This window comes from Camelus bactrianus, chromosome 9 (assembly GCF_048773025.1).
Source record: "Camelus bactrianus isolate YW-2024 breed Bactrian camel chromosome 9, ASM4877302v1, whole genome shotgun sequence".
In the NCBI taxonomy this organism is placed as follows: Eukaryota; Metazoa; Chordata; class Mammalia; order Artiodactyla; family Camelidae; genus Camelus; species Camelus bactrianus.
The window spans coordinates 62,432,518-62,452,526 of NC_133547.1; the positions used below are offsets into that span (position 1 = coordinate 62,432,518).

The 20,009-nt window shown below is 35.1% G+C and overlaps 1 protein-coding gene across 3 annotated transcripts in view; it reads right to left on the reverse strand.

Moving 5' to 3' along the window:
* Window positions 1–379: 379 nt before the first annotated feature.
* Window positions 380–20,009, reverse strand: part of CBFB (core-binding factor subunit beta) — a 47,390-nt gene continuing 27,760 nt past the window's right edge. Inside the window, exons 5-6 of one of the 3 annotated variants that reach the window (XM_074370618.1) lie at window positions 12,675–12,770; window positions 380–2,631 (exon numbers count right to left, since the gene is read on the reverse strand). In XM_074370618.1, coding sequence (XP_074226719.1) covers window positions 2,563–2,631; window positions 12,675–12,770 — 165 coding nt within the window. In that variant the 3' untranslated portion in view covers window positions 380–2,562. The other 2 variants (XM_074370619.1, XM_074370617.1) reach the window with 2 other exon arrangements.

The following is a 20,009-nucleotide window of genomic DNA, read 5'->3' on the forward strand; positions in this document are numbered from 1 at the left end:
GTATATATTCCTAGAATGACTAGCTTGAAAGATGGTAGTTATTTGGATGTGCAATTTTTGGAATTCTTCATTTCCTCCAAGGTCACTACTCTATAGTTACAGAGTCATACCCTCACAGAATAGGTAAATCAAGCCAGGTTTTTTGAAAAGTGTAATAAACATTGGGAAATTACTATTCTTTGTGATATTTACATTAAAGATTTTCTTTGGAATTAACAGAAATGACCACTAGATGCCACTGTTGCTGGCAGCGGTTTTTTTAAGGCTAAAAAGCAGGATGCAAGAACAGTTAAGAAACAACAAAATCAATTTTTATGTCATAACGAACACCAGAACAGAAACTGTTGGATTATGACAATAAAGATTCAAGACCCAGAAGTTCACTACACAGAAGTTTATTGTGAAAGTAAATTAAACAAACACACAATATGGCTAATGGTGGCAAAAGCAATCTGGTAGCTTAAGGCAAGTTTTGATGGAGATGAATTTAGAAAACATGATGCAATGATGTAATTTTGTTTAAATATAATTATGGAAAAATATCAAATTGCATCAATAACTTAATAAAAGTAGTTTTCAAAGCCTGCACTATTGGAGAAAAAGGGCTCATGATCTTAATGCCAGCATTAAGACAGATGGAAGCAACACAGTGCTAAATGACGGGGAAAATTCAGTATTTACAGAAGGATGGCAACATGAACATTTAATAACATTTGATCTTAGTTACTGGTGGACTGAAAGCTCTTAGCTAGACGAAATAGAGAAAAATGTACCATCACCATCATGTTATTAAAAAAATTTAAGTGCAGAAGTCAAAAATCAAGGAGCCCTGTGATAAAGTAACCTTAAAACATCACTGTAAGGACCATTTAAAAGGCGATTCCCTTGGGAAATCAGGGCACTAAATGTGTAAACATGTGAGCTGCACAACACCAAATACCAACCAAATTCATTCATAGTACTTAGTTACACAAGATCAGCATGGTCTTTTATGATGCATTATTGTTTATAACACTTTAAACAACTCCTTACCATGCATGATGACTTCAAATATATAACAAATATTTTTATTCTGAGACACAGGATATGTTTATGAATTATAAGACCTATATACAAGAAAGTCACACCTCCCTCATCTATCAAGTATATATAAACATTTTAAATGCAATGACCTTATTCAGACTTCAGTTCATTTTCTCAATTGACCATGTCAGTTTTCAAACTCTTTAAAATAATGTCATTCTATTATGATAAAATACATTTTTGCAAAAATTCAGAAATGTAGTTAACATTTAATGAATGTGACCATGAAAAATATTTGTAAGGAGGTGCCAAATGACTTAGCACTTTTTTCCAGTCTTGTATTAAAAAAAAGGTTGCAATCAATTTGACAGTGAGCCTATTTAAAAAATATTCTTATACTAATTCATCTCAAAAGGTTCCATTAATAGTCCTTTTGGAAAATACCATATATATAACCTGTGGGTTTTTTTCCAGAGTAAGTAATGGAAGAAAATGTTTCCTCTGCACAGATGAACATTTTCTAAGAAATCTTTCATCATTCAGCATTGTTTTTACAAAAGCATGCATTATAAAATACACATAAAGGCAGCTATCTTAAACATGATTTTAATACAATATTACCTTTGTAGCTGATTCATCACTGTCTCCAGTTTAATATGTTGTTACATATATGAAGAAGCTCCAGTATCCCTTTTATGATTGACTTAAAAAAAAAAATCCCTGAATAAAACAGAAGCCAGCCTGCGACTTCTTTTAGGTATTTCAGTAGAATATTACCATCTATGGAGAATATCTCCACACAAACTCATTACAGAACAGAATCTAAAACAGATCTGGGGCAGATTAGAGTTAATACCAATTAAAAAATTTTATGTTTAAAAAGGAAAGAAAAGGAGCTGATTATCAACATTTAAAAGGATACTGTAACTTTAACAACTGTAAACTTTGTGTTAGAAGGCTGTGGCAGACAGCTCTATGCTACCAGGTTTTTTTAGTTTGTAAATAATGCAAACCATCAGCAGTTTTAAAATGCCATAGGCTATAAAAACACAAAAGGAAATGGAAACAAAACAAAAAACCAAGAATGCTTACCTAAAATGAAGCTGTATAACCAATATGTCTAAAATTACAAAAACAAACAAAAAAACAAAAAAACTTAACTGATTGGGGGAAAACCCTCTGATAAAAATTTTAATTTCTTGACTTGTTTTAAAATGACATGAACTTTTAAATTAAAATGGAGGAAAAAAAGAGCTTTACAAGTGGATAGTTTCAACTCATTAAAATAATGCCAACAAGGTAAGCTTGCATAGAAAAAAATTTCAAATTATTACTGGCTACATGCATACAAAATTAGAAATGCAGGTATTATATCATAGTGCAAAACCATGGCAGTTTGTGATGTCTTGTTACTGCCTAAGGTTGAGAAATAGACCGTAGTACCTCCAGTTATCACAGTTTCTGGTCTTTTAATCAATTATTTCTGCCAACTAGAAACAACATATATGTAAAGATGGGGGGGCACATCTGTGCCACTAATTAACGAAGTTTGATATCATCACCACCACCTAAATTGGAACCAGGACTAGGGTCTTGTTGTCTTCTTGCCTGCAATGACAAAAATCACAATTTTGGGTCAAAATTGTTTTGAAAACCGAAGTGCTAGATAAATAAAAAGTAAGATACAGTAACACATAAGAAAAGTTTGCAACTAAAAATTTTTCAGCCAATATTTCTACATATAAGAGGAAAGAACATTTTAAATTATGTATGAAATATTTTGCCAAAGTTTCCTTAAAAACCAAGAATAAAAATCTCATTATATTCAAAAGAACATGATCAAAATCTGTACTATGGATAAAAGAACAACAAATCTGCGTTCAGTTTTGGGACCAAAGGATTTATCTTGAACACATCATCCAATCATCTTAGAAGCAAACTTTCCCACTTTTCCTTTTAATAACAGTTGGCATTTATTGAGCACCAACTATATATGCTGGGCACTGTTCTAAGCAATTTTCATGAATGAACTAATTTAATCTTTGCCAATCACCTATAACATAGGTGCTATTTATCCATTTTACAGATAAAGAAACTGAGTCACACAGAAGTACATGGCCTACTTATTACATGATTGAAAAATATATAGTAGTGAATTTTATCTCTCACTGAATTCCATCTCTGCCAACTGAGTTTTAACCAGAAATCTCTATCTCAAGAAATAAAATTCAGGATTACTATGGATAAAGTATTGTCTCAAAAGCAAAAATAGAAATGATATTAGAGTCCTTGGTGCACATATATACCCAGAGGCATCTTTTCAACAATACTTAACAACTAAGAGGCTTGACAATTACAAACGCTGAAGATTTCAAGTTTCACTTTAGAATAAACATTTCTATTTAAACTATTTATGGCAAATTAACAGAGAACATCTAAGAACTAACACTGTACATGACACTCTCTGTTAATAAAAGTTTTAATATAGCATAGTGCCCCTCTTTGATCCACATGTAATATATACTTTCAGTCTCTTTCACAAATTCCAATGCATGTTTCTTCTATAAGCATTTGTTTTTTGGGGGGTGGGAGTAGGGGAGGTAATTTGGTTTATTTATTTATTTTAATGGAGGTACTGGGGACTGAACCCACGACCTCATGTATGTTCAGTTTTCACTCTACCCTTCAGCTATACCTTCCCCCCATAAGCATTCTTTTGTGACTACAAATGTCAGACAAGTACAAACATCTGTTTTTGTATACTGAACCTGGTTCCTTCATCAACAGTTTACTTATGTTAGATAATGGCTACTCCATTTTACCAGTTGTTTAGATAAACAACTTTGAGGTCACCCTTAACATCTCTTTCTATCATACCCAGGAGCAATTCTGATAGCTCTACATTTAAATATATCCTCTGAATCTGACCACTTCTAACTACTTCTACCACCCTCACCCTGGTCCAAGCCTCCATCACCTTTCATCTAGATCTTGTTTTGGCCACCTCTGTTATATACCAGTAATTGGTATCTGTGCAATCTTTAGCTAAATGGAATTGTATATTATTACCATCAATTGATTCTCTATTGTCTGTCAGTTTTTGGAAACAAATTTAACCAAAAACTGAAATGTCCTGATTTCAATTCTTAAGAGCTAAAACAGTTGTTAGAGAAAGAGCATCCCTGACCTCCAAAGAAACATCTCAACAAGTCATACTTGTACTGTAAAATCAAGTTTAGTCAGAAGCTCCAGTTAAGTCATCATTTCTCAAGAGGGTTATATTGTTTAGACAGCAGTGACACTTAATCACTTTCAAACAAAGCAAGTAACACCCAACACTAACTTCTGTGGTGTTTCTTACAAATTGTGATATTTTTTCCAAGCAGATCTTAACTGTTTGTGATTTGCAGACCGCACACTGACTACATTTTAGCATATTCCTTTCAATGAACTAGTCAGGTTAATGTTATGCTGCATGGGTACAGACTGAAACAGCTATGGAATGCATACGGATCAGAAAAACAATCTATGTTCCAAACAATCAATGCTAAATGTAATGCAAGGACAGATCAATTCTGCAAAATCAGAGGTGGTGATATAAGCCTCTGGTTTTAGTCAATGAAGGTTAGAAAGGGGCTGAGCAATGAAGAAACACCAAGAAAAATCAATCCTAATTATGTATTTATAAATCACTACTACCAATAATACTTTGTGAAAAGGGTATTTCAGCTTTTATCTTGGGATAAGAGGAATTTTCAAATTATCTTAGTAATAATGAGTGACTCCAAGTGAGTGACAAAAGAGTCACCAGCAGCTGGTGTTCTCCCTACTGGTCATGGCTGTCAGAAGTTGCCATGGGTTTATTTGTTTAAAATATATTTTTGGTAAAAGCATGGAAAGGAATAAAGAAAAGTTATTATGCTATTTACTTGTGCTTTTAGTTTCTATTTACATTGTAAAGAAGGAATGAGGAAGATGTCAAGGAAGATACTGAAGGAGAATCAAAAACAGGAAAAATAAGGGGAAGTCTGACAGCAAGAATAAGAGCAGAAGAGGGAAAGAAGGACAGCGCTGGGAGACTGGGAGGAAGTTTAATGCTAGAAGGGAAAAGGTATGGGCTGTCATAAGAAGGAAACAAATACAGAAACAGAATTAAGTTTGATGAAATAGCTTCTACAGGACCAGAATTCAACAACTGGATGAACTGTCTTGGGAAGCAGTGCTTTCTACTGTGGTAGTTTTCTAATGGAGGCTGCACGTTTTAGAAGGAAGATGGCAAAGAAACTCTCTGAACTTGATTGTTCTAAAAGACTTTAAAGTCCGTAATTTCTAGTTTCTTCCTCTCCAGTCAATCCACATGGGCCCTTGATTTTAATGTTTTAAGTTATTTCAGAATAGGTTGTTACTATAAGGCAGACACCCATGAGCCTGTTCAGAATACAAATCGGTTTTTAATATTTGTAAAGAATTAATCTAGACATTTTACTATAGACTACTCACTACTAGTTGCTCCTATTTTTTTTCTTTTAATATACCATAATCCAGAAACAGGGCAAATCCAATTTCTAGATGGCAGTCATGGGATGTCCCCAAAATGAAAAGACAAAGAACAGTCACCAGACACTGGAGCTTTCCCTATTGGTCAGGACTGTGCAGAAGTAGCCAACAGCAGGGATACCCAAATGAAAACGAAAAAAATTCGGTTGATTTCCATTCTTTTATTACCAAGATCATCAAATTGCAGAAAACTTCATGAGAAAATGCCCTAATAATTAAAAACAGCTCCAATTTATTGAGTGCATACCTATGTCCAGATAATGTACAAATCACTTTATGTTTGACACTTGGCTAAATATCAGAACACAGAAGGAAAGAATTTCAGAGCAGCACAGTATCTATACAGTTGAACTCTCATGTTACAGATGACATGTCTGAGACCAAGAAGGTTAAGCGATTCCCCCAAGGTTTTATAGTTAGCTGGTGGCAGTGAAAACACAAATTCGGAACTTTAAGAAAGATGAACTTTAACTTGCAATTAGCATTAATGTCAGCCTCCTAAGTCATTGCTATTTCTCCTGATTGCTAAGACCGGAGGAGACATAAAGCAGAAATTTTAAGTCCAATATGAGAGAAAGAAATGCACTTTCTTCAAACTCATAAAAAAGGTAAAAACAAGGTCAGTAGATAATCATAAACAACCGACAGATACGCAGACTTCAAGAGCTGGTCTAATAGACGTGTGAAAAAATACAGGTCTTATAAAGTATACAACTTCAGGACAACTTTCAACATAAAATGGCATTTTAAAATAATAGAGATCGTGGCAATAACCTGTATTTCTGGGCAAGGATTGGGAAGGCTCTACTACTTTAGTTATGTGATTTTATACAAGCTTCTTATCCTCTTTCAGCCTCAGTTCCTCAAAATGGAGATACATTTTATAAGAGCATTTAAGAACCAAGTGTAAAACAAATAATGTGGAGTACACTGCCTGGCACATAGTAAGCACTCCTGCTGTTGGTATTACAACAAAGCTGCTCATCACTTCTCAATTTATCTATATGAAATTTTCAAATAAAGAAATCTGCATCTTGCAGATAAGAGTAATTTTTATAAGCTAAAACAAGGTTACAACAGATTTTAATAAAATCTACATTTCCTCTGATAGAGACCAAAGCAAGACTTATTCTCTCTTAGTATGGGAGAAGGCAGACCTAGCATCCTCTTCCTCCCTCATTCATCCTCTTCTGATTCTCATTCTTAGTCTGAGTTCATATTCCAGGCTCACTCTCATCTACTGCCTATACCCAAAACACACCTCAGGAAGGCCCAGTGGACACAGATTTTTGTTATTTTGTCCTTACATAAAAATAAGTCTTGGCAGAGTTAAGTGATTCGAAAACTGAAGTCTATGGGAATTTAAAATAAATAGAGGCTGAGATTTTTCTCTTGGATCGCACAGAATTGAAGGCTCCAAAAACACACAAAACACAAATATAAAAACCACATAAAGTCTTCTGCCTGTTTTTACTTCCAAATAATTTCCACATAATTCTCAAAAGATTTGCTGAATTGCACTAAAACTGCCTACAGTAGAATAAGCAATAATTATTTACCCATTCTCTGACATTAAAGACAACAATTTACTTGCCAAAACATGTAACCTAACCAAATGAAAGCATTTCTAGATAACAACAGAGAAAATCTCTTTCAGCACCTGTTCACCATGCAGCTGAATTAAGAGCCAAAGGTACTGTATCACAGTTTTAGGTTAAGAGGCCAATCAAGCTGAAGGCTGTCTCTAGACACACCGAGAGAGTGTATGAGCTTCTATCAGAGATGAGACAGGTATCTTCCCAGTTTATTTATGACCAAAGCACTCAGTCTGTCCCTTATCAACCTCAATGTTCCATCACAAAATCCCATAGTAAGGCACTGGAATTACAGAGATGTATAACCTGAAGGACTGCCATGGGTTAACATGTCAGCATTTTTAAATCATGGAAAAATTCTCAGGTAAACAGGCACTGGACTACTTCTACGCGGCAGCAGATATCCAATGGGCAGGCACTTCATAGAAGAAATATCTGATTATTTTTTATTTTGTAATATCTACTTTTAAAAACTTTTGGGGGGTATAATTTATTTTATTTATTTATCTTGGGGGAAGGTAATGAGGTTTATTTATTTTTTACTGGAGGTAGTGGGGCCTGAACTCAGAACCTCGTGCATGCTAAGCATGCACTCTACCACTGGCTATACACTCCTCCCTTTGATGCCTATTTTTTATTAAAGAATAGAAGGCTGTACAAATCATAAATGTATGCGCGATGAATTTTCACTTAGTGAAATTTCACTAGTTACACCCATGTCAAGAAATATAGTATCACCCAGATCAAGAAATATAGTATCACCAAGCTTGGAAGTTTCCTCTTTGTGCTCCCTACTTGTCACTACTCAGTCCCCAGGGTAACTGCTATCTCCACAAAGAGAAGCTAAAAAAAGTTCAAAATCCTTTTTTGTTGTTAAAATACAACACCAGAATATAAAACAGTATGGCAACATATCTTTGACTTTCACAGTCTAAAGTTAGTATACACCTGCCTTTACTGCCACTCCAGATACGTTGTGAACTAAGATGCACAGAAAGACGGGGTGAAGAAACCTGCTTCCAATGAGGCCCATTTTAAGTGTCATATACTGAGCTAGGCAGCAATCTGGGAGGTAGCGTGCTAGCTCCATTTTACAGATGAGGCTCAAGAGGATAAAAAACTATCTCAGTGTCACATGGCATCAAGTAGTACAGCTAGGATTCAAAACCAGACAATCTATTAAAAACCTCATGCTCATCTACTACCTGAAAGGTTCTCAAGTCAAATCCTGCCAGTTATCGGGTTCCCTGAAAACACCCCAGGTACTCCAGGAGAACAGAATAATCCCCACACCTGCTTCACCTGGAACAGTGCCCTTTTATCTACTTTATACATTAAAGTGCTGCATAAAATTTCAAATGAAGACAGGAGTTCACATTTTTTAAAACAGCCTATACACCAGAGAATACAGATAGCAAGTTCTAGAATCTTCTGTTTTCATCATTCTGTATTAACACTAATAACAAAATTTATTTCTCTTCTTAACAGGTAAAAGAGGCACATGATACAAAATTCAAAAGGTATAAATGATAAAGAATGAAAAGTGATCACTCAAGGAGTTTTAGAACAGATTTCAGGTTAAAAGACACTGATGAAAACCAAAACCACTTTGAGTTCTGCTTCCTACTGTTAGTAACCTTAACCTTATATGTATATTAAATGCTCATGAGCACCACCGTTACAAGTTTAGCATGTCAGGGCTAGAGGCCTCAGAGGTTATCCAAACAGGGGCAGGACATCTCTAAGCCTCTGTGCTGCCAGGATCTGAGACCTCCAAGGACCATTTACTGAGTTACTGCCACCCACGAGTTACCACTGCTCCTTGGCCCTTGTCTCTAGTCAGGCATCAGGACCACCCACTGGAACCATTATTATTCTTTACTTCATTAGCTTTCCTTTTCCAGGCAAAATGGTTTCTAACTTCTGGCAGATTTTATTTTTCAATGTAATCATCTTTATGGGTGATGTGGAAATTCATTTCCCAGTGCTAGACTGTACTTGTGGAGACCTTTGGTTAGGAAACTGGTTTAAGTCCTCACTCTTCCTTTCATTAACCAACTAACTGAAAGTCAATTTTTCTCAGAGTCTGTTTCTTCAAATGTAAAATGAATATAACTCAAGTGAATGTAAGAAAACCATTTTTATAAAATTGTTACTTTTTAAAAAACAAAATTAAAAACAACAAATAAAAAGAATGTTCAGTTACATTTTGTAACTGAACCAATGTTTGAATTACAAGGAGGAAACACAACATTTTTTTCCAATGTTCTCCTTTTAGGAAAAAGGAGATAAACTACAAGAACATAAACTGACGTCAGGAATTTTTTATGGATTAAAAAAAAGCAGCAGCAGCAGCAAAATACACATGGGGAGAGGGTATATAGCCCAGTGGTAGAGTGCATGCCTAGCATACACGAGGTCCTGGGTTCAATCCCAAGTACCTCCATTAAAACAAACAAACAAACAAACAAACCAACCAACCAACCTAATCGCCACCTCCCAAACAAAACAAATACATATGTGCAAAGTGCCAAAAATCATGCATACCCAAAACTCCCCTAAGCCAGTGCAAGCTCTGGAGTCAGAATCCAGTCCAATTTTCTAGATGACAGTTCTCTGTAAGAACTGAATTTTTAAACTACTGCCATAAGGGACTACAGGATCCTAAATCATTGATGAAAATCCAACCATTTTCTCTATGCTCTAGGTCATAATGCAGGGAAAGTGCCCTGATACACTTAAGAGAAATAAAAGGATGTTCTTGTTAGCCAGATAATTCAATTAACTGGAACCTGTGGTAGAGCTTTTAGCACTAAAGAAGTACTTTAGAGCTATTATTTGCTGTAGGCATACAAATACCAAGCATCATACTAAGTGCTTTACAGGCATTTTCCCCTTTTAATTCTCAAAACAATTTCTGTAAGAAAACGGGCTTAAGATAGATTGTCAAGTGATAGAACAGGAATCTCAGCTAGGCCTGACAACAAAGCTCAGGTGCTCAGCCACTCACATAAAACTGACTGGAAACAATCTATCTGAGCAACAAATCTATCAAAAGACTATTTTTGTCTAGACACAAACATAAACTCACACACCAAAATATTTTTCTTCAAGAAACACTATTTATAAAAACAGTCAAACATCTTAGAAAAAACAAGTCTTAGTTTCAAATAATCTATAATTTTATTTAAAGCAAAATACATGCAAAAAAATTCTAAATAACTGTTTCATTAATTGTCAAACAGTTATTCTTCAACTATACTGTAGCTGAATAGCACTTTTTATAAAACAATTCTTTCATTCATTTAAAATCACATTAGCATGCTCCAGAAAGACTGACCAGTTATGTTCTCTGACATGGGAAGACCTCTTATTCCTTCACTCCTTTGCATCCACTGTTCCTTGTCAAGAACACTTTCCCTAGTTTGTCCAGCTGGCAGACTAATATTCCTCCTTCAAATCTCTGCAAGTGTATTCTCCTGTGAATCCTCCAAGCAGAGGCAGATGCGAGCATGCCTTTCTGTGCACCACCACTGTTCCCCTTTTGAACCTCCATTATGGATGGCTGCTGCTAAAGTATACTGCAAATATCTGTTTAAACATCTATTTTCCCTCAAGACTGACTGATGTTCAAGGACAGAAATAATGCATTTTCATCTATATATTTCTCAGTCCCTAATGCAGAATCCAGCACAACACACTTGGGGTTCATTACTTAATAAATTACCTAATATAAACCAACAAATTATAAACATTTAAAATCTTTCCAGAGACCATTAATACATATTATTCTACTTTAACCTACAGGCTCTAGTTTTCAGACTGGCAGAGTAGGAGCTGTTTTTTTTGAAGCTCTCCACTTGACAACGAAACGCAATGTCCAAATACTGCAGTGGGTCACGTGGAAGTCACAAAATCAGGGGCCCCATTTCATTAGGGATCACACTACAGTGGAGGACAGGCATGTTTCAATATAGTGTTCAATAAGAACAATAACAGAAATAAGAAGTGCTTTGGAAACTACAAAGTAGAAGGGCTAATTATGATTAAGAAGGTTGGAGAAGGGACTGACAGATAACGCTTAAGCCAGGCCTTGATGATGGGTAGAAAAGTACATTCTCAGTCAGGGAACAAACAGCATGAACAAAAAGGTTCAGAAATATAAGATAAATGCATATTATACATTAAAAAGACTTCTTGCTATTACAGATGCAAGCATTCTTAAAGAAAATGTCACGGGCAGTTTGATCACAAGAACTGTAAGAGCTTTGGTTGGGGGTTAATAGCTCAGTGGCAGAGCACATGCTTAGCATGCACGAGGTCCTAGGTTCAATCCCCAGTATCTCCATTAGGAAAAAAAAAAAAGAATCATAAACGCTTCAAAGAAAATAAATGTATTTCATGATATCCCTCTTGTCCCTTCTCCTAGATAGAAAGTATTCTTGGGGACATCATCAGTTGCTGTCAGCCTATTAAATCAATTCACTCACTGACAAAGGGAAATATCAACCATTAAAAGATAATTTAATTTCATACATTAACCACTAAGTAGGCTTGATTTTTTTCATTTATTCTTAAAAACATTATAATATAAACATGAAATATCAATAATATCAGCTGACACCTAGTCAGGGCCACAGTCTCTAAAAGTGCTTTCACATGTGTTTACTCATTTAATCCTTACAATGGCCCTATGATACAGGCATGATTATCAGCCCTATTTTATAGATGAGGAAACTCAGCCATAGAAAGGCGAAATAAGTTGTCAGAGGTGACAAAAAAGGTGGCAGAGCCAGATTCAGACCTTGTAGTCTGGCTCTAGAGTCTGGGCTCTCTTAACCACATTCTTTGTGTAGACACACACACACTTTTTAATTAATATAAACAATAGTGTACATACAATTTTGTGCATAGAAAAACTACAAATTTTCTCTATTATATAACACTGACTTTTTAAAAAAAATGTGGAAACATATAATAACATAAAAACTACCATCTTGACCATTTTCAAGTACACAGGTAAGTAGTGGTAAATAAGCACAGTGTTGTGCAACCAATCTCCAGAACTCTTTTTCATGCCTGGAAATTATTCTATTTAGTTGACAGCTGTATCAAATTTAAACACCAGATAAGACTAAATTTGAGTGTTTTAAGACTGAAGTAGACATGGGTAATAAAACAATAAAAAGACACAAGGAAGTGATTACTATAAAAAGAGGTAAGATATTTGGATCAATGAACTAATAGAAAATACACCTTATGATAGTAAATGATTTTTATGAGAACCAATACATGAGGAATTCATATATAACCTTAAAATTAAGACTAAGTTTCTTTATAGCAATTATATTTAATAAACACAAAGTCACAGAGTACACCTTTTTAAAAATTAAAGACATTAAACTATTTAAAAACATTAAGCACAAACATCACAAATAGAGCCTGAGAGTTTGGGGGAAAGTACTAACCAGTTACTGCCAGCAGCTGTGAAACTCTCACCTCCATTTCCTCCCGATGAGACCTGTCTCTATCTTCAAATTCGCGTGTCCTTCTCCGAGCCTCTTCAAAGGCCTGTTGTGCTAATGCGTCCTCCTGCTGTCATAAGAATACATGAAACAGATAGTTTAATTCTGATTTATATTAAAAAATTAAAATTTGGGGGGGTGTCTTATTTTTCAAAGGAAATGAAGAGCAGAGTATTTCTCAAAATATAAGAGCCAAAAAAAATTAATATAAGAGCAATTTTTAAAAGAAAACTTCAGCATTTTCATGTCCTATTATAACACCTTGAAAATAGTAATCAGGTTCAATCATATTCTAGCAACTGAAAGTGCTCTTTCATATTCTGTCTTTACCTCATCCTACTCACCAAAATAAAATCCTGATCAAGTCAATATTTAAATCACAGAAGTACAAAAAAAATTGGTATATATTTCTACCATATGGGGATAAGACAGGCCCTCTAATTATGGCACGAAAGTCAGACATATAAAAAAGAGGATATTAACAGAATTGATTATATAAATGCTAGAAACTTCTAGACTATTACTAAAAAGTAAATAAAATTCTAAGGGATATTATCAAGAAAAATTATTTGCAACATATAACAAATCTACCCTAATCCTTTCCAAACTAATGGATAAAGATCTGCACATGAAGGAAACCGAGATACCTCAAAGTTACTGTGTCTAAAAGGCAATCAATTTAAACTTTCTCTTTACTCTTCCTCAGTCTGGTTGGTGGCACCACCCACTCATTTCTGCCAGGAACCTGAGCCTCCTTTGACACTTCACTTCCCCCTTGTCTCCATAGAGCCTATCACCAAATCTTATCCATCTTATCTCCTAAATATTTTTTGAATCTTTAATCTCCTTTCCATTTCTACAAACATTCTCAAGTGCAGGCTCTTAAGATCTCTTACCCAAATTACTGTGAAGTCTCTTCCTTCTGCCATCCCCCAATCCACAACAGAGCCATGAGAGCATACCTTCTAAAGTAATCTTACCATAATACTCCCCAACTTAAAAAGCCCCCTGGCTCAAGCTTTGCAGTCACATACTTCTCAACATTAGGATTTTCAATGGCACACCTGAAGAAACTAAAAGATCAAAAACAATACCAAAAAAGTCATCAATATTCACCATTCTAGATTCACTGCAGCAAAAGGTGGCCAGGTAACTCAGTTCTTGCCAATGAGACAGAAGCATGAAGTCACCTAATGAGGCTTCTAAGAAAGTCATTAAGAGACATTTCACCTTTCCTCCTTCCTGGGAACTGATGTAATGACCAGAGATACAGCATCTTGCAAACATAACAGTGAGGATGTAGCAATAACCGAGCACAGTATACCAGGAAAATGAAAAGATCCATGGCCCCTAATAATATAATTAAGTGCTATACCAGGCCTGGACTGTGTACTGTTGATATCTTGTTCTGCATGACAAATCTTTCATTTGGCACTGTTAGCAAGGTGAATACTCGTAATTTTCACTGACACAAAATTGAAACATATGATCAAGTTTCTACTCTTATGATGCATTTACTAGTTTTATGACCAAGGGCAAGGCATTTCCTTTTCTAAGCCTCAGTAAACTCACATGTAAAATGCACATAGTAGTAATACTTCATGAGATTAAATGAATTAACTTATAAAAAATGCTTAAGCATCCTATCTGACAACATTCAATAAGTGCTATTATTTTATAAGCATTTATGGATGTATACAATTCACACATTCGACTAAACATTATTATACATACCAACTCTATTTTCAGAATGTACTATATAAGCCAGAGTTACCTGCAGAAGAACTCTATTCCCAACTCCCAAAGGATTTTTCTTATTTAGTTAGGTATCAACTGGGACATGTCTACTGATAACAGGATATCCCTCTGTCCTGTGCATCCATTCACTCTTTCACTTACTCCACAAACATTTAGTCTTTACTACATCCAAGACACTGTGCTAGATGCAATGCATACAATGTGTAGGAATTTTCCTCACAGGTTCTGGTCTAGTAGGGGAGGTGTACAACAAACAAATAATTACAAACATCAGTATATAATTAGCAACCATGATTAAGAACAGTAGAGAAGAATTACAAGATGAAATGAGAGCATATAACATGAGATGTGATCTAATTCCCTAAGTAAGTTATTAGCCACTAATGTGTATTCTAGCAATGATCATACATTTTACCTCATTAAAAGAAAAAAAAAGTATCACTACTAATAATTGTAGTACAATAAGCCAAGAGAGATTTGGTAGCCTACCAGTCTCTAATTTCACCTTTCGTCTTGGTCTTTTCTAGTGAGATGTGAAAAGCATGTGCAATGACCAGAGTCTGCACTTTTTTTTTTTTTTTTTGAGGTGTAGGAGTAATTAGGTTTATTTATTTTTAGAGGAGGTACTGGGGATTGAACCCAAGACCTCGTGCGTGCTAAGCATGTGCTCTACCACTTGAGCTATACCTTCCCCCAAGACTGCACTTTAATAAATGGTTAAATCTGAAAGCAATTACCAGTGTCATCCTGATCCTTTCCCATTGTGAGCTTAAGTAACACCTCCCCAAGGACAGCATAAAGGATACTTGCTGATACAACTACACACTCACCGATAAAGTATGCTGAAATGGCTAGGGACAACTAACTCTACCCAGTCTCAGGTGGTAGCTTTTAGCACTCCGGTCCCTACCAACTACTTGTCACACTAGTCTGTTACTCTGTGGTCTATACCACAGTCTGCACAAAGTAGTCAGAAGGAGTCATCATAAAAGGTGGTTGGGTGTTTGTAAAACCCATGTGGGAAATAAAGGCCTAGCAGTGTTCTCATAGAGCATATATAGAATATTCTGACCATTCCTGTGGCACTGATTTTGTCTTTATTGTATTGCCTAAATCTATAACTATATTCATTTCAGTTTGGTATTACTTACCTTTCTGTGCAATGAATTTAAAAAATACAAGCACATGTTTAATGAAAAACTAAGAATCAAATTGGTTTCCTGGAAAATTGATAATGAATGTATGATTTGTACAAAATAACATTTCCCATTCTCTGTGGGGATCAGAGTACCACTGATCACATGAAAACCAAAAGAAAGAAATCTGCTGAAGAAGCAACAACATATACTCCAAAGGCAACAATTTAACATGTGCAGCTGCAAATGGTACATTTAACATCACTGTAGAACACAACTTTTAATTTAAATCAAATGACTCTTATAAATTTTCACTCACATTCTCGTGCACATACAAAAAGCAAAGCTGTTCATATGTTGGCTTTACTGACAGAAAAAACTTGCAAAAAGCTAAAGGACACCAGATTTACATCAGTGTCAGGTACTCAAACAGAAAATCTGTACATCCCAACAATGGCTCAATTTTTCTAATCTTATCATAGAATCAAAATAGAACTTTTGGAAGGTCATAACATTGAAGGTGAAACTATTTTTGTGACTGCTACAGTAAATTAATTTAAAGAGTACAACAGTGAAGATAAAATTATTGGCTCTTAAATCGATAATACAAATACAAATGCTGGTGGTGCACATTGTATTAAAAAAATGTTCTCAGTGAATTTTTTAAAACTATGAAATAAAAATTTACTAGGAACTAGTTGCAGTACATATCTAATTCATAATTGTTATCCCAACAATTCTCATACAAAGAAGTGAGATATTTTGCCAATCATTTAGACATTAGAGTTGCATAAATTACAAATACATTTATGCATACATAGTTAACTATAAAATGTCTGTGACAAAATCGATGCTGAATACAAAAAAAATTCACATAGCAATACACAGGCACTTGGGAATTAAAAAATCTGAGCCTTTGAAAAACCTCTCTGAAATCAACCTAGCTTCTAAAATGGCATTAGAAAAAATTAAATTACATTATGTGGCTCACATTTGAATTCTACTGGACAGCACTGTCCTAAAATAAAGCTTGATGAATTTTCACAAACTGAACTTTCCATGGAACTAGAAGCCATATGAAGAAATAGAATAGTACCAGCATCTCTTTTTCCTCTACTCTAGTACCTAGCCTGTTCTTCCAAGGGTAAACCACCATCCTTCCTTCTAACAACATGTATTATTAGTTTTACCTATTTTTGTATTTTATATAAATGGAGTCATACAGCATGTGCTTTTTTTGTACACTCAATATGTTTGTGAAATTCACCTGTATTGGTGTGCTAGTTGTAGTTTTTCATTTTCATTGTATTTCTTTGTGTGAACATGCAATTTGTCCATTCTACTGTTAACTGGTATTTGGGCAATTTATAGTTTCTGGCTATTACTAATAATGCTGCTACAAATGTCCCATTTGTTGAATATATGTATTCATTCCCATTGCATATTATGCCTTAGAGTAGCACTGCTGCTGGATCATCAGTATACCTAAGTGCAGTTGTATTTACTGCCAGTTTTCCAAACGCTGCGTCAATTTTATGTAACCAACCAACACACCAACTGTTGTTCTACATCCTTGCCAACATTTGTTAAAGTTACTCTGAACAAAGGCAAAAAGGCAATACCTGTGAAAATATTTCAGTTGAAATATTTATACAATTTAATTCTAAAAAATGGAATTGTGACTAGCCTCCGTTTATCTCTAAGCTCACCAGGTACATCAGCATCTGTTAGAGAATTTTGTCCTTATGGCAGAGAATGAACAAGCTTCCCTATGTATCTCTTCTTATCAGGACACTAATTCTATGGTATCAGGGCCCCCCTCTTGTGACCTCATTTAGCCTTAATTACTTCTATACAGGCCCTATCTCCAAATACAGTCATACTGGGAGTTGGGGCTTCAAAATATGAATTTTGAGGGGTCACAAACATTCAGTCCACAATAGCTGGTAAATGGTGGGGCTGGGAATCACAATTCACGGCTATGGAGCTCCTACTCCTAGGTTCTATACTTCATGGCCTGTTTACTTTTACTTCCAGATAATTTTGGGATAGGGAAAGCTCCAGAGAAGTGCTGACTGTTGACTGGTTGGCATCCCCTGCTTTGAAGTTTTTACATTACATTATATAAGGCCTATTATTTTATTAGTTTACTGTCACAACAGATGGTACTTACTGGGGCAACAGGGCTTGGAAAATTCTAAGTATAAAAAATTCTGTGGGTTAAACTTAAAATTTTTATCTATCATTTTAGTAAAATATTTCAGTTTTAGAAGTCAATTCAATCTGAAATTCCCCCTTATATAAATTCAATCTGCTGTATCACTTATTACAGAAACAGCCTTCTAAATTGCCAATTATCTACAATTTTTCTGAAAGATTTAGGTACTCCTTAACCCTGTGGAAATCAAGGTAGCAGAGGTTCTTTCTTAAGAATTTTAACTTTGAACCTTAAATTTTTACTAGGAAGGTTTTATTTTTTGATCTCTCTTTTTTTTTTCTTTTTAGATTTTTCTTTCGGTTAGAAGTCCAAGATCAAGGTGACTGCAGGTTTGGTTTCTTCTGAGGCGTCTCTCCTAGGTTTGCAGATGGCTGTCTTCTCGCTGTGTCCTCACATGTTCTGTGTTGTCTGTGTCTGATCTCTTCACTCCCTCAACCCCTATCCCTGGTAGTTTTTTTTAATTGAAGTATAGTTGATTTCAGTGTTGTGTTTGTTTCAGATGTACAGCAAAGTAGTTCAGTTTTATATATATCTGTACTTTTTCAGATTCTCTTCCATTGTAAGTTATTACAAGATACTGAATACAGTTCCCTGTGCTATACAAGACTTTGTTATTTTTTGATCTCTGAAGAAAACTCCTACATTTCTATATAGAGAACATGGGAAGAGATAACAGAAATAACAAAAAGAGAGCTCCTTTTTATTCTTGCCTTTATTTGAACTTGATTTAGAGGATTAATATTAAATAATTGAAGAAAATTAACACTCACTAATAATTAGATACTTTGACATGTTCTTTTAGCATTTTGAATGTTATCACACTACCTTCTGGCCTCCTCAATTTCAAAAGAGAAGTCAGCTGTTAATCTTATTGTTGCTTCCTTGTATGTAAGGAAGTCTTCTTGCTGCTTTCAAGATTCAGTTTCTTTGTAACAGTTAGACTTTGATGTATCTAGGTTAGATTTCTTTGTGTTCATCCTACTTGGAGTTCACTGAATTTCTTGGATATGGAGATGACTATTTTTCATCAACTTTGGAAGTTTTCAGCCATGATTTCTTAAAATATATTTTCTGCCCCTTTCTTTCTCTCCTATCAGGGATTTTCATTACATATATCTTGGTATGTGTGCTGGTGTCCCACGGTCTGAGACTGTTCATTTTTGTTCTCTCTTCTTTCTGTTCTTCAGACTGGATAACCTCTATTAATCTATGTTCAAGTTCACTAATTCTTTTTTCTGCCATCTGTTGAGCAGAAGAAAACAGCTCAAATCTGTTGAGTCTACAAATTTTTCATTTCAGTTATTGTATTTTTCATTTTTGCAACCTTATTCTCTTTAATAATTTAGATCTCTTTATTGATATTCTATTTTATAAGTCATTGTCATAATTTTCCTTCAATTCTTTAAAGGAAAAAAATTTCCTTTAGTTCTTTGAACATACCAAAAAATAATTGCTTTTAAGTCTTTTGTCATTAAGAACCATCATCTGAGCTCCCTCAAAGTTTCTACTGCCTGCTTTTTTACTTGAGTATCAGTCGCATTTTCATGCTCTTCTGCATATCTTATAATTTGATGAAAACTGGATATTTTAGATAATATACTACAGCAACTCTGAATTCTGACCCCTGCCTCTAGCATGCTGTTGCTGGTTTTTGTTTGTCTGCCTAGTGACTTGCCTAGACTAATTTTGCAGTCTATTTCCCCAGCAGTGCTCAGCCTCTGATGTCATTGTTTAGTTTAGTTTTTTTTCCTTTTTAAGCCTTGCTTTCTAGGGGGTTGCCCCTGAGTCAACATAATTTAGTGGTCAGCCAATGATTGGTCATAGGTTCTGCTTAAACACCTTAAGCCAGAAGGCTTCCATCCCTTGCCACTGGATCCATGTATGGCTTGGGGGAATACTTTCAAAGTGCAGGAAGTTTATCGTCTACCTGTGTTCGGTCAAAGACTAGTATCTTTCTAGGGCCCTCTTTGTCCTCTCCTGAATAGATGTAGCCTTGCACATATACACAGCCTTCTGGAACATGAGGAGGTGTGGCTTTTTTTAAACATATGGTCTTAATAGGGCCCACTTTAGCTATCTTTTCCCCTAGATTTCCCTGATAAATTTCTGGTTAGTCTACCATTTTGTTGCTTCCTGCAACCTTAACTTTCCCTGACTGTTTGTCACAGAGACTGCAGTTGTTTTCAGCAACATCCCT